General features: G+C 39.7%; 1 protein-coding gene across 5 annotated transcripts in view; it reads right to left on the bottom strand.

Moving 5' to 3' along the window:
• cyb561d2 (cytochrome b561 family, member D2) overlaps window positions 1-15,914 on the bottom strand; it is a 116,477-nt gene that overhangs the window by 88,037 nt on the left and 12,526 nt on the right. For 4 of the 5 annotated variants that reach the window (XM_072582726.1, XM_072582727.1, XM_072582728.1 and 1 more), the window contains one exon: window positions 12,217-15,434. The exons of the other annotated variant lie outside the window; for it this stretch is intronic. In XM_072582726.1, the coding sequence (XP_072438827.1) occupies window positions 14,931-15,434 (504 nt within the window). In that variant the 3' untranslated portion in view covers window positions 12,217-14,930. Of the gene's footprint in view, window positions 1-12,216; window positions 15,435-15,914 lie in introns of those variants that run through there. 5 annotated transcript variants of the gene reach the window in all.

Genomic DNA, 15,914 nt, shown 5'->3' with positions numbered 1-15,914 from the left:
ATAGTTTGATTGTGATGATTGGTTAACAACTAGTTTCAATTGGATTAATCTGCATTCAACTGATAGAAGGTGAACTAGATGGATCTTGGTCTACTTTCATCTCACAATTCCTACATTTCAATGAATAAGTTTAGAGAGAGGACTTTACAGTGTAGATTGGAAACTGAAAGTTCTGTGTGGCAAAATGGAGGCAGGGAGAAATATGCAAAATCTGAGCTCGTGTATCAGGAATGGAGGGCTGACAAAGGTTGCAGAGGGAGAAAGTGAGGGCTGCAGATGCTGGAGATCAGAGTCAAAAAGTCAGGTGCTGAAATCAGGCAGCATTCGAGGAGCAGGGGAGGCAACGTTTCAAGCATAAGCTCTTCATCAGGAATGTGATGGATGAATTCCTGATGAAGAGCTTATGCTTGAAATATCGACTCTCCTGCTCCTTGAAGATTGCAGAGGCAAGGCGGAGTGGAATTTGTGGAAAAAGAGATGGACATTGAGATTAATAGCATGCACCCATGGGTGTGCAGAACATTGTGCAGAATAGAAGATAAGTTTGAATTGAGTAGACCTGGAAAGAGGAGTTTGAATTGAGATAGGTGGTGATGCAAGCGTGGGTGAAGATTCTGGCAGTGCTGGCAGATAATCTGAGGATAGAAACAGACAGACTTGGTAATAAAGCAAATGTGACATTTGAAGCTCAGTTCCAATTTGAGTAAGACACTGTGGATGCATAATAATACCAAGTTAATATTAAGGTAATAATAATATTAAATTAATTGAAGTTATTAACTTAATAACTGTTAATTGCCAGTTTGGATTTTAATTGCAAACCTCAATTAAATTTTCCACACATACTCCTGAGCTCAAGGACTTATTATAAAACCCACATTCCACTGTGGTATCAGTGATATACTAAACAATGGCAATATATTTATTATTTAAGTGATTTGTTGCAGTCATGCTTGATACAGTATATTATTCATGCAATGTTACATTCGTAGTATTTTTTGTCAAACAAGCCATGTTCACAAACTGAACTGATAGTTATCAAATCTGGAAGGTGCCACATTTTTTTAGATTAGATTACTTACCAAATGTTCCATCAGAGCTGTTGAGCTGTTAGCTATCCCATCCTAGGGCTTCAGACTCTCAGTTAAACTGCAAACTTCCCTACTGTTCAAAGCCTGAAAAGTACAGCCTGTGACTCTTGTTCCATCTGTCAGTTAATTGTTTAGCAGCAGAATAATTATAGAACAAAAGGGTGAAATTATTGAACAACAACAACCCTCTATCTGCATGCTTTAATTCACTGGAACCATAAACTTCCTAAATTAATATTTAAGGTATATGACTTGTTAATTAATGAGACAGCAGATTGTTATTTATGGAACTCCACACCTTCATAGATCATTCTTTCTGCTGTAAGAGAGCATCATCTTGGTGCTTCATCAAGGAGCACTGGATAGCGAGGAGTTGGTCTATAAAGAACAGGCTGTTAAAGCCCAAACTTGATCTCATTTAAATCATTCATTTTGATGTTTCTCCTTCCCTCCTACTCATTTTAATTCTCAACACTTTTCTTCAAACTATGAAGATGTTACAAATGATTAGCCAAAATATCTGAAACCAATCTCCACAACGTGGTTTACACAAATTCGTAAAATTAGAAAGGAAGTGGGAACATTTGGTTTTTAGCTAAAATTCTGTTCTATTTTGACTATTTTTGTCCCTCAAGTGGTGGTATAAAGGAAGTTTTTTTAATTCATTCATGGGACATAGGCATCGCTGGCTGAGCCAGCACTTATAGCCAGTCTCTAGTGGTCATTGAGAAGGTGGGAGTGAGCTGCCTTCTTGAACTGCTGAAGTCTATGTGCTATAGGTAGATTCACAATGCCCTAAGGAAGGGAATTCAAGGATTTTGGCCCAGCGACAGTGAAAGAATGGCGATATATTCTCAAGTCAGAATGGTGAGCAGCTTGGAGGTGGTGATGTTCCCATGTACCTGCTGTCCTTGTCCTTCTGGATGGAGGTGGCCACGGGTTTGAACAAAGAATCTTCAATGGATCATTTCCTCAGCAGAAAATTATTATAGTGCAGGAGAGGAAGCCTTCTGAAAATAATGTTCTTCCAACCAATGATCCAGTAGGGATATCAGTTAGACCAGTATAGAAAGAACAATAATTGGGAGAGTATTCATTTGGGTGGAACAAAACTCAAATTCTGTGTAATTACTGGAGGAAGACCACTGAGCTTAACCTTCACATAAAGCCAAAATGAGTAGTTATTTTGCCTCAGTAAACCCAACATTAGTGGAGTATGAATAGCTAAGATGGCTGTTCCATGAATAAAGATTATCCCTGTCATTAAACCAAGGTCAACCCTATAGAGACAGGGTTTAAATAATATGTAGATGAGTCTCAGAGGTAGGCTGTAATGTAACTGCGACCACTGCAGTCATGTTTCAGTACCCTGCAAGAAGGTTAAAACTTGTATAATTTAAAACATGTTGCTTTGCAACCTTACCATCATGAAGAGTTTTGAACTACCCTACTCTGGGGGAAAGACCTTTGCTATTCACTTTATCTATGTCTCTTATGACTTTATAAACCTTTATAAGATTCCCCTGTCAACCTCCTATGCTCCAGTGAAAAATGTGCCAGCCTATCCAGCCTCCCCTTATAACTCAAACCCTCCAGTCCCAGTAACACGCTTGTAAATCTTTTCTGCACCCTCTCCAATTTAATAATATCCTTCCTAGCAGAGCAACCATAATTGTATACAGGACTCCAAAGTGGCCTCACCAACATGATGCCCCAAATCCTATACCCAATGGTGTGAGCAATTATGGCACATATGCCAAAAGCCTTATTTACTCCCTGTCTACCTGTGACACAACTTTCAGGGAACAGTGTACCTGAATGCTTAGATGTCTCTCTATTTGACACCACTCCCCAGGGCCCTATCACTAACTTGCCCTTGTTTGTTATCAAAATGCAATACCTCGTATTTATCTGAATTAAACGCACCTACATTCCACAGCCCATTGTTCCAATTGATCAAGATCCCTTTGTAATCTTAGATGACCTTCTTCACTGTCCACTATACCACCAATATGGCTGGCCTCTCATTATTGCTGTGCATGCATTGTGTTACAAAGAATCTCTTTCTAAGCCTCATGACTGTTCCAAGTGTCTAGACTCTGTTTTAGTACTCCAATGATATGCTCAATAATCTGGTGGCAGAATGATTCTCAAAGTGCTCAGTTGTTGGCTGAGGTTTCCTCAGGACTATCATGAGCCATGATATCTGAAGGTATTCACTAGTACCTTGTAGCCAGTCATATGTACTGCCCTGGGGTTCAAAGACATGAGGAACAATCTACCAAAAATTGGCGAAGAATAGTGCTGGAAACAATCTGAGTCTCTCACGTATTCGTAGAGTTAAACATTACAAATATACATGTCGTAGCAAAGCCACACCACCAATTACTTTTTTTAATTTCACTCGTGGGACATTGGCATTGCTGGTTGGGCCAGCATTTATTGCCCATCCCTAGCTGTCTTGAGGTGTTGGTGGTGAGCTGCCTTCTTGAACCACTGCAATCCATGCATTGTCGGTAGATCTACAATGTCATTAAGGAGTGAATTCCAGGATTTTGACAAATTACACTGAGAGAACAGCAAGATATTTCCTGGTCAGGATGTCTGCTTAGTTATACTTACTTGTACACTTATACATTTAAAAATCTTTTGCCCATAAAGTTGCTGGAAATGTAAACTGACAACAGTGACATGAAGGCAACAGGACACTCTGGAAACCACTCTGAAAATGTGTGTCCCTTTACCAATGACATTTTTAGGATTGAGAAATAACAGAGAGGGTCAAGGAGGGTAAATTAAAGAATGTGAATTGTTATATTGCATAAAGGAAGAAAATAAAGATAAGTTTGGATTGAGAGAGAAATAAAGAGAGGGAAAGGTGGAAACATTTGTTTAAAATTTGACATTTTAAAATTTTCCAAAATGATTCACTTCCGGAGGAATGAGAATTCACCTTTATATTTGCTCACTTTCTGAGCAAGAGAAAATGTTTGGTAGTTATTATCACATTACTAAGAGAGTATTTATGCTGTTAGTCAATGGACTTCACAGTAGGTGGCAAGTTCAATGGGCAATTAATGTACAAATGCAGTAACTTTATGAAATTCACAGGCGATTAAGAGGAAGATGTCGTATTTGTGAAGCCAATAGTAGAACAGCAAAATTGGCTGTTAAGCAATTTCCTGTCTATGATTTGCTGTTCAGTCTGTGCATTCATATCACACATATTAACATGTTATCATGCTATCACTTTTCTAGCAAACTCTGGACTAAAAATTCATGTTTGGATTCAATCAAACTGGCATAGATTGTTAGTTTGATCCAAATGATGATCCTTCATATGTGAATCTACATGCTTTGTGTTGGCAGACTGTTTGACCACTTGACACAGGGATGGAAGAGGGTTATGGTAATTATCCAAATCTACAGTTATAATTCTAGCAGCAAGTGCTGGATGACAACTAAGAGCAGGTGCCATGACTGACCTATGTCCTCCCTAGATCATGGCCACTGAAGTGAATGTAGCACAGTTAGCCTTGTGGTAGCTGAAATTAGCTAACTCAGCCCAGACTGCTGTACATGGACCCTCGATACACAAACACCAAGTGCTGTCATGTGCTAAGCTTCTACCTGTACCCAGTTCCATGAAGGATGAGTCTGGCCATGTTGCCAAAGAATACTCAAAGTAGTTGGACAGTACTGTATCACCTATGTCTCATGGTAAATTGTGTCCAAAGAAAATCTTGGACTGCAAATCCATTAGGCAGTGGTCAGCAGACTATTAAAATAATTTAGCAGAACTCAGAACTTCCAAACAAGCACCAAAACATTGCTTGCCTAGTCCTGAGATGGGCGCTCCCCATCTGATCATCACGCATATCCAAAGTCTCTATACAAATGCTTCTTGTGCTTAAGATGACTGCACTGATGAAGTGACAGTCACACATCTCCTGAAATATGCTTTTGCAAAGAAGAGAAGCAGTATTTTTTTGTTGGCGTTCATCTCAAGTGGCTTAGCAACACAGGACTCTGTGATCCACACACATCAGTACAACATCAACTGCACCCAGAAGATTATCAACTTTGTCTGCCCAAACCTACTATTGTCCTTTACTGATGGTTGCAGGCTGACACACACCAAGGTCTGGGACTACACACTAAGGAAGCCCTAAGATTTAGGGCAGCCATTGCAAATGCACAGTGGAAATAGGGCATTGTATAAAGGTTTTCAGTCATAGTATACCAGAGAACTGGTAACTTATAGAACACCAGGGGCTGTAGACTAGTCAGTGAATGTGTATAGGAAAGTGTCACCTGTACTGCAAATGGTGAGGCACCTAGGAGTGTAGCATAATGCTTAATGGAAAAAAAGTTATATTTTATTGCATTTTCCATGATGCCCAATTTGAAATACTTTATAGTGTACTTTTAAATATTTTATGAACAATGTACACCTGTATTTAAACAAATAAAAAGCCCAATGTAAATGGCTCGGTTGTAATGCATACCTTCAAAGGGGAGCAGATATTCAACCATATGCCCTTGAAACCTATCTTGAATTGGTGGCATTATTTTCCAAATTTTCATCATATTTAATTAAATTTTAAAATTAATTCCTGCCAGGAGCAAAGCTACTTGATGGAAAACATAATCCTTCAAAAGCTTCAAATAAACTAATGGCCCAAAAAGCTGTTAGGTCTCTACTAGAAAACAAGTGCAAAAGAGAACTAGATTAAACTACGATTGAATAACACAGGCTGGATATTCCAGAGCACATCCCTTTGGAAAAAGATCCAACACATTCACATAATGGTCCTGCAAATTAATTGCATTGTAAGCAGATATTTGCTTAGTGTCTCAAAATTATTCTTTAATAGGATTACTAATCTGATCACATTGTGTAAATGGAATGAGAAGCAGGATGCAATTATTTTAATCCCTATTACACGCTTGCCCAAGCAAAAAGAAAAAATTGAATTATCCAGCACCTTTTGACAATGTCTGATGGTAATACATTGTTTTCTTATATAAAAACCACAAAATTGAAACAAGGTATATGGATGTCTCTATGAAAGAAGGAGCAAAACTTTGACCTGCTCTTGGGAAATAAAGTAGAGCAAGTGACTGAGGTGTCACTGCGGGGAACACTTTGGGGCAAGTGATCACAATTCTATTCATTTTAAAATAGAGATGGAAAGGATAGACCAGATCTAAAAGTTGAAGTTCTAAATTGAAGGAAGGCAAATTTTGATGCTATTAGGCAAGAACTTTCAAAGGTTGATTGGGGGCGGTTACTTCCAGGCAAAGGGTTGGCTGGTGAGGAAAGTGAGGATTGCAGACGCTGGAGATCAGAGCTGAAAATGTGTTGCTGGAAAGGCGCAGCAGGTCAGGCAGCATCCAAGGAGCAGGAGAATCGACGTTTCGGGTATGAGCCCTTCTTCAGGAAGGGTTGGCTGGTAACTTGGAGGCCTTCAAAAATGAAATAATGAGAGTCCACAGACAGTATGTTCCTATTAGGGTGAAGGGCAAGGCTGCTAAGTGTAGACAATGTTGGATGACTAGATAAATTGAGGTTCTGGTCAAGAAAAAGAAGGAAACATATGCCAGATATAGACAACAGGGATCAAGTAAATCCCAAGAAGAGTATAAGAGCAGCAGAGGTATACTCAAATCAGGAGGGCAAAAAAGGGGTATGAGGTAGCTTTGACAATCAGGGTGAATTAGAATCCAAAAGATTTCTAAGAATATGTTAAGGACAAAAGAATAATTAGAAAGAGAATAGGCCCCCCTCAAAGATCAGCAAAGTCGGCTTTGTCTGGAATGCAGGAGAGGGGGGAGATACTAAATGAGTATTTTGCATCGAAACAGCAAATGCTGGAGATCACAGAGGGTCAGACAGCATCCATGGAAAGAGAACAAACTAATGTTTCCGAGTCTAGATGATGTGTTTCCTGTGAAGAAGGATATGGAAGCTAGAGAACTTGGAGGAATAAATAGCGATTTATTCTTGAAAAGTGTCCATATTACGGAGGAGGAGAAGCTGAATGTCTTAAAATGCGTAAATGTGGATAAAACCCCAGAACCTGATCAGGTGTACCCAAGAACTTTATGAGAAGCTAACAAAGTGATTGCTGGGCCCCTTGCTGAGATATTAGTATCATCGATAGCCAGAGGTGAGGCGTCAGAAAACGGGAAGTTGGCTAACGTGGTGCCATTATCTAAGAAAGGTGAAAAGGACAAGCTAGGGAACTATAGAAGGTGAGCCTGACATCGGTAGTGGGCAAGTTGTTGGAGGGAATCGTGAGGGACAAGATTTACATTTATTTGGAAAGGCAAGGACTGATTCGGGATAGTCAACATGGCTTTGTGCGTGGGAAACCATATCTCACTAACCTGACTGAGTTTTTTGAAGAAGTAACAAAGAGGATTGATGAGGGCAGAGCGGTGGACACGATCTATACAAACTTCAGTAAGGCATTCGACAAGGTTCTGCATGGTAGACTGATTAGCAAGGTTAGATCACATGGAATACAGGGAGAACTAGCCATTTGGATACAGAACTGGCTTGAAGGTAGAAGACAGAGGGTAGTCGTGGACAGTTGCCTTTCAGACTGGAGGCCTGTGATCAGCAGTGTGCTGCAAGGATTTGTGCTGGGTCCACTGCTTTTCGTCATTTATATAAATGATTTGGATGTGAACATAGGACGTATAATTAACAAGTTTGCAGATGACACCACAATTGGTGGTATAATGGACAGACAAGAAAGTTATCTCAGCATATAACAGGACCTTGATCAGATGTGCCGATGGGCTGCGGAATGGCAAATGGAGTTTAATTTACATAAATGTGATATGCTGCATTTTGGTAAGGCATATCACGGCAGGACTTATACAATTAACGGTAAGGTCCTAGGGAATGTTGCCAAACAAAGGGATCTTGGCGTGCAGGTTCATAGTTCCTTGAAAGTGGAGTCGCAGGTAGATAGGATAGTGAAGGTGTCTGGTACACTTGCCTTTATTGGTCAGTGCATTGAGTATTGGAGTTGGGAGGTTAAGTTGCTGCTGCACGGGACATTGGTTATGCCACTTTTGGAATACTGCATTCAATACTGGTCTACCCATTGGAGGAAAGATTTGTGAAACTTGAACAGGTTCAGAAAAGATTTACAAGGACGTTGCCAGGGTTGGAGGGTTTGAGCTATAGGGAGATGCAAAATAGGCTGGTCTATTTTCCCTGGAGTGGTGACCTTAGAGAAGTTTATAAAATTATGAGGGGCATGTATAAGGTGAAAAGCCCAGGATAGGGGAGTTGAAAACTAGACGGCATAGATTTATGGTGAGAGGGGAAAGATTTAAAAGGGACCTAAGCGGCAACTTTTTCACAATGAGGATAGTCCATCTTTGGGACGATCTAACAGAGGAAGTGGTGGAGACTGGTACAATTACAACATTTAAAAGGTATCTGGAAGGGTTTATGGGACATGGGCCAAATGCTGGTAAATGGAACTAGATTAATTTAGGAAATCTGGCATGGATGAGTTGGGCTGAAGGATCTGTTTCCATGCTGTACATCTCTATGACTCTAAGTGAATGCCCTTAGTCATAAAGGATTGATGGATTATCCTGGGAGTCTGGGCTGGAATTGCTTTACAGTACTGAAGAAAAAAATTGTGCTTGATATCTTCCTTCTTTACATCCCAGAAAAACATTTTCACTCTGAAAGACATTGACAGCTGTTTCAGCCAGAAATGTACCCATGTTGGCAAACTGCTTTTTAGGCATCATACAGCATCCTAAGCTTCCAGTTTGGTGTAATGATGTCCCAGCACTCTCTATACTCAGGATAATCAGGTTAATGCCCTGTGGTTAAAAGGGTCATGGCAAATTCCAACCGACGTACAAAATATGCTTGCCTGAAGGTGGTGCTAGAAGGAGCAAGTGTTCATAGAACTTAGTCCACAGACTAACCACAATCCTCCTTCCCACATTCTCTACATCCCTGAGAGATGCCATATCAATACAATTTTCTTTTATTTTCCTCAGCACAAAACAATGATATTTTCCATTTTGTTGGAGGAACAGACGTGCAGAGTATTTTTTAAATGGTGAGAAGTTGATTAGTATAGATGTGCAAAGGAAACTAGGTGTCCTTGTCAATAAGTCACTCATATCTAACGTACAGGCATAGAAAGGTATTAGGAAGGCTCATGATATGTTAGTTTTTATCAGATAAGGATTTGAATACAGGAAGAGTGAAGTTTAGCTCAATTGCATAACAGCATATTTAGATTGCATCTGCACTTTTGGTCTCTTTATCTCAGGAATGATATTATTGCCATACAGAAATTGCAACAAAGGCTCTTTAGATACATCCCTAGAAAGGTGGGTCTGTCCAATGAAAAAAGATTGTGCCTGTATTCTCTAGAGTTTGGAGTTTTTACTCGGGAGCACATTTCCTGGTTCAAACCACATGCCAGATCACTTATCTCCCACCAGCTGACTGGTGGAGTAGAATCTGAATATCCACCACAACCTCAATACTTGATAAGCAAGGCATCTAGTAGTCTGCTCTTCTAATACCTTCAGAATCTTAAATTTGTATTTGCTGTTTGTTACACTGGGCCCAGTTTTGGAAAGTATGGAAGTAGTGAAAGGGTCTTACTATTAAACAAGTACATCCCAGTGAATAATTGCCATGTTAAATGAGAATTGTATTGGGCCAGAGCCTTGTCCACTGCCCGATTTTTAATGGATCTGGTCACAAAGAGGCCAAACCAAAGTAGCTGGTTTTTGAACACAGAAGGGATCTGGATTGCTATTGTCGTAGGAAAACACTCAGACCCCCATTCTTGCATTTAACTTGCAAGCAACTGTCCCAACAGTACAAGCCTTCCAGTCACTGAGCAGCACAGGCTGCCCATATTGTTCCCAGTTGCTGGCCACCATGATGTTTCAGACACTGGCTGCTTTTCACTGCAACTATGAATGATCAGAGAACTCTCTAAGTTGGTCACCTAGTCACAATCCTTTGTATCGATCACCTTATTCTTTCCGTTCTAACATGGTTGAAATTCAAGAGTTTAATGGAAGTTTGTTTTGTTTGTCTGTGGATAGCATTTTAGTGTTTTTGAGTTTTCTTAATAATTTGGCTGTCAGACATCACACTAGCTTGTTGAGGAGTGCAAATATTCTACATTTTCAAGCAACCTATTCTAGCTTTAAGACCAAGGTTGGTTTTCAGTTACACTTCAAACTTAAATTGAAATTGTAATAGAATCACAGTCATACAGCACAGAAACAGACAATCTAGTTTCCCAAACTATTCCCATTTGCCTTCATTTGGCCTATATCCTTGTAAACCTTTCCTATTTACGTACCTGTCCAAATGTTTTTAAAAGTTGTAACGGTACCTGCATCCAACCCTTCCTCTGGCAGTTTATTCCATATACAAATCACCCTCTATGGGAAAAAGTTGCCCCTCAGGTCCCTTTTAAATCTTTCACCTCTCACTTTAAACCTACACCCTCTAGTTTTGAACTCCCCTACCCTGGGCAAAAGACATTGGCTATCCAAATATGCGTAAGTTAGGTGAATTAGCCACACTAACTACCTCATAGTGTTCAGGGATGTGTAGGTTAGGTGCATTAATCAGGGATAATGGTAAAATAAAAGGATAGGGAAATGGGTCTGGGTGGGTTAATCTTCAGAGGGTCATTATGGACTTGTTGGGCCAGATGCCCTGTAGGGATTCTATGATTCATCTTATCTATGCCCCTGGTGATTTTATAAACCTCAATAAGGCCAACACTCAACTTTTATGCTCCATTGAAAATAAATCCAAGTTTATCCAGCCTCTCCTTATGTCTCAAACCCTTCAGTCCCAGTAATATCCTCGCAAATCTTTTCTGCACCCTCTCCAATTTAATAATATCCTTCCTACAGCAGGGCAACCGGAACTATGCACTGTACTCCAAAAGTCACTTCATTAATATCCTGCATTAGAACATAACGCTCCAACTCCTATACGCAATGATCTCAGCATTGAAGATGAACATGCCAAATGCCTTCTCATTTGAAGAAATAACAAAGAGGACTGGTGAAAGCAGAGCGGACCTATATGGACTTCAGTAAGGTATTCAACAGGTACTGCATGGTAGACTGGTTGGCAAGGTTAGATCACATGGAATACTGGGGAACTAGCCATTTGGATACAGAACTGGCTCGAAGGTAGGAGATGGAGAGTGGTGGAGGCAGGTTGCATTTCGGACTGGAGGTCTGTGACCAGCGGTGTATCACAAGAATCGGTGCTGAGTTCACTGTTTTTTTATCATTTATATAAATGATTTGGATGTGAATAGAGGAGGTATGGTTAATACGTTTGCAGATAACACCAAAATTGGAAGCGTTGTGGAAGCCAAGAAGGTTACCTCAGAGTACAATGAGACTTTGATCAGATGGACAGAGTTGGGAGGTCATATTGAGACTGTACAGGACATTGGTTAGGCCACCTTTGGAATACTGTGTTCAGTTCTGGTCTCCCTGCCATAGGAAGGATGTTATGAAACTTGAAAGGGTTCAGAAGAGACTTATCAGGATGTTGCCTGGGTTGGAGGGTTTGAGCTATAGGGAGAGGCTGAATAGGCTGGGGCTATTTTCCTGCAGATCCAGAGGCTGAGGGACAACCTTACAGAAGTTTATAAAATCATGTGTATAAGGTGAACAGCCAAAGTATTTTCCCCAGGGTACAGGAGTCGAAAACTTAAGGGCATAGGTTTAGGGTGAGAGGGGAAATATTTAATTGTGACCAAAGCGACAGCTTTTTCACACAGACAGTGGTGCATGAATGGAATGCATTGCCAGAGGAAATGGTGGAGACTAGTACAATTATAACATTTAAAAGGATGGGTACGTGAATAGGAAGGATTGAGAGGAATATGGGCCAAATGGGACTAGATTAATTTAGGATATCTGGTCACTATTTATTGAGTTAGACCGAAGGAGCTGTTTTCATGCTGTACATTTCCATGACTCTTAACTACCTGTCTACCTGCGATGTAACTTTCAATGAAATATGTATCTGAATCCAGAGGTCTCTGTTTCACAACACTTTCCAGGGCCCTATCAGTAACTGTGTAAGATTAATTTATTTATAAATTCTAGACACATTTGTCTTGCTCTCATCTTTTCAATTATAGGAGTGAACTTATCTGCTTTGGCTCTCACTGTGAAAATGCCAATTAATTCCACCATCTTATTAACGGAGTTTAATGAACAGATCCAGCCATCTCAACTGCCATGGCTTGCCTTGATATTTACATGTGACACTGCCAGGTAGACTGATTGAGGCCAGAAACCTTGCAACCTTTAAAAAGTACCTGAAGTCTCACAACGTTAAGACTAGTGTGGGAAAAATGGGACTAGTCTAAGTAGTAAGCTATTTTTGGCAGTGCAGATTCAATGGGCTGAATGGCCTCTTCTGCACTATATGATTATAAGATGTTCAAAGCGTGCTTGTTGTATTTGCATAGAATTTAGCTGGGATACAGGCTATTTTTAAAACTGCATCTGATTTTACACCCCTTAAAATTGGACTTCTGTACAACAGGACCAAATGAGGTGGGGTGTTGCTGCAAATCAGCAGCCCAATTATTAAAACAAACAATAGAAAGGTGAGAGAAGGGAAATGGGCTGCCAACTCATTTGTTTCCATGACTGCATAACATTTTAACCCATTCCTTCATGCATGGTGACTCAATTCAAAGGGATACCACTAAGACAAAAATAGAAACAAATACCCTGGTAAACAAAGTCCTTTTGGGAAAGACCCCTCTTAACATTCACTTTGCACTTCTTACAAAGGAACGGACAGCCTAACTGGACACAAAAAGCACTCAAGCAAGACAGACTACAATATATGACAGGCGGTCATTTATTTTGTTTATACGTAGCTGGAAGGCACTGACTGAATGGCTCAGTACAGCTTCAGTAAACCAATTGAATTCAGATACACAATGATCACGAATAAAATCTTAGTCAAGCAGACAGATCTAAATCTTACAGGCTTCTAGCACCATCTTAAGTGTGATACAAGTAACAGGATACATCTCAGACACCAACATTGAAGCTATATTGAACTTTTAAGAATTACAAACACGAACAAACAAAGCTCTGTGTGCTTATTCAGGATAATTGAAAAAAGCACGTGGTGCTTGATTATTGTTGGAGTTAATTTAATTTGCTGTTTTGTTTTAATTGTAAGACTATCCTTTGTCATCCAAGTATGGCAGGACTAGCCCTTAGAATACAAACATTTTTCATCATCAGTCTGCCAACAGTAATTCCCTTCAGTCCCTAGAGATATTCTCAAGAGTTTAAAGAAAGTCTGGAGCTCATTAAAGTTTTCCTTTTGAGTTTGATTTCAATGTCACATCATCCTTTGTTTAAAGTAATAGTCTATGTCTATCAAACCCTTTGGTCTCTCAAGTCTAAGACCACGACCCAGCCTCTAGTTGCTTCAGTCAGACAAAACTAACAAGGAGAGCCTGGGTGACAATACTGTACAGGATGAATCTCATGTCTGCTTGAGTAGTTCTGTTTATGGCACAAAGTCACAAGGACACTTGTCCATACCCAGGACCACAGTATACTCTGCCAGGGATTCTCTTACCATAAAGTAATTTCTAAGTTGATTGTTGAAGCTGAAGATAATTGGATAGACCCTAAGATCTTATTTGTAGTTGGGACAATATATTTAGGAGCAAAATTGGTCAAAACATCAGGCAGTATCACATTAAAACATCAGGCAGTATCACATTAATTGTCTGTTATACATATTCTGGTCATTGACTTTAATAAAATTAAATATTAAGTGCAGTTGGCAACTCTGAACTTGTCCATTAGTCCCCTGCACATTGAAGCTCACCCTGTTGAATACAGAACAGCTTGAGGTAGTGATAACTGAGAAAGGGTCTTGATCATATAGATGCTTTCCAAGCCATCATCCTCAATGCAACAATGTGCAATCTCCCAATAAATGAAAGATGAGATATTCACGCAATACTGCAGGAACACACAGATACACGCATGTAGGAAGTAATAACATTAAATATTTACAAAATAATTGATTTGGAATCTGCAAGTTGAGAAGAAAAGAGCACAATTAAAATTGCATCTACATCAATAAACAAAAATTATTATTAACAAGACTGTGGGTTGCCATCCCTTTCATTGTAAATTCTACATAGGAGAGAATTAAGGGAGGTTGGGATAACTTGGGATAAGGAATATCATCAGACATGAAACAAGGATTAAGCATGATGGGTTTAAAGCAATCCCCAGTAATGGAAATGTTGATTTGAACACAGCTTCACTTTACTTGTGGCTTACATGTACACAGCTCGCTTCTATTTTGATGAATATTTCCTTGCATCTCAATCAGTAAGCAAAAGGAACATCAACTGTACACTACAACCAAAATGCAGCACTACTCACTGCAGTGCTGACTTGCAAAGAAGGAACACACAGGGACGTTTCATTATAGGTTAAACTTAGACCCTAAAAATGACAGATAATGTTAATTGAGCAAGCTGGGAAATCAGTGTTGAGATTTGCTTTCCAAGCTTCCAGCATGAATTAGTAAATTCTTTAAACTGGAGTCCAATCTCAAAGTTTAGACCGTGTATTGATCTGTTCACACTTTGGCATCAATCACCTGCACTGATGATTGGTCTTTGTGTAATAGCTCAAGTTATTTTCTTGACCGTTCCACTGTAGTAAACCTTCAGATAGGTAGAAATCCAGGTCATTGCTGAGCACTGACAGATTACACAGAAAGGTTCTTCACGGCTGCATCCTCTTTTTCTTCAGGTAGGCATTAGACATCTGATTCATGAGGACCAATGCCAACAGGACTGGGAAGCAGACTGCGAGGTACCAATTAATACCAGTCACTGTCTCAGTGAACCATGTTGAACACATGCCCAGCAATAGACTGGTGCAGCCCAGCAGGTAGCCAACCAATCCCGAAGTAGCATGATAGACTTTCATTTTTGATAGGGACCAGTTCTTCATCATTTTGGGGTACAGAAGTGAAATTCCACCGATGCATTGCATGCAAATATAAAGGACGGTTATCAGACCAACCAGACCATGCCAGCTGGTAAAATGCGGTTTGTCATTCAGGTATTTGTTAAAGCTAATAATGGTCAAACCCAGAACAGCACACAATGTGGCCATCCCTTGCAACAACCAGTGGGCTCGAACTTTGATTTTCCTTGAGTAAGACATAATAAGGGAAGTCTCTGGAGAGAACAGCAGAATGGCTTGAGTCATAATGAAGGAAAACTAGGAAAAAACAGAAACACAATTAAATTTCTGCTCATCAAAACTCCTGTAAATCCTCCTTTTCCGTTTCTTTTGTCTTTGCAATTTGGTTAAATATCTGAAAGAGTAAGTTGAAATTCCTTGGCACAGTTTTCCTTATAGATATGCTCTACTCCAATGTATCAGTCAGGTCATATCAACAATTATTCCCACTATGGGTTGTATTAGGCTTCAGCTCTAATCCTATTGTCTATCCTATTATCTTCAAAACATCTGCCTCCAAATTATTCATGTTTCAGGAAAACTCTTCATTCTTTTCTAATTTCCTTCAAGTCTTGAAAAAAAAAAGTATGTTAGTGCTACAAAGGCGAAACTATTCAAACTGTCACAGTGGAAGATTTCGCCTTTATTTTTGTTCCTCACCTTCTCCTCCCCCCAACATTCAGCCTTATACTAACTGCCTTTACTGAAATCAACATATTTTCTCCCATCTTATTTCTG

Source organism: Chiloscyllium punctatum, chromosome 12, assembly GCF_047496795.1.
Source record: "Chiloscyllium punctatum isolate Juve2018m chromosome 12, sChiPun1.3, whole genome shotgun sequence".
Lineage (NCBI taxonomy): Eukaryota > Metazoa > Chordata > Chondrichthyes > Orectolobiformes > Hemiscylliidae > Chiloscyllium > Chiloscyllium punctatum.
The sequence above is the reverse complement of the archived record's forward strand: the minus strand, read 5'-3'. Positions and strand labels throughout refer to the sequence as shown.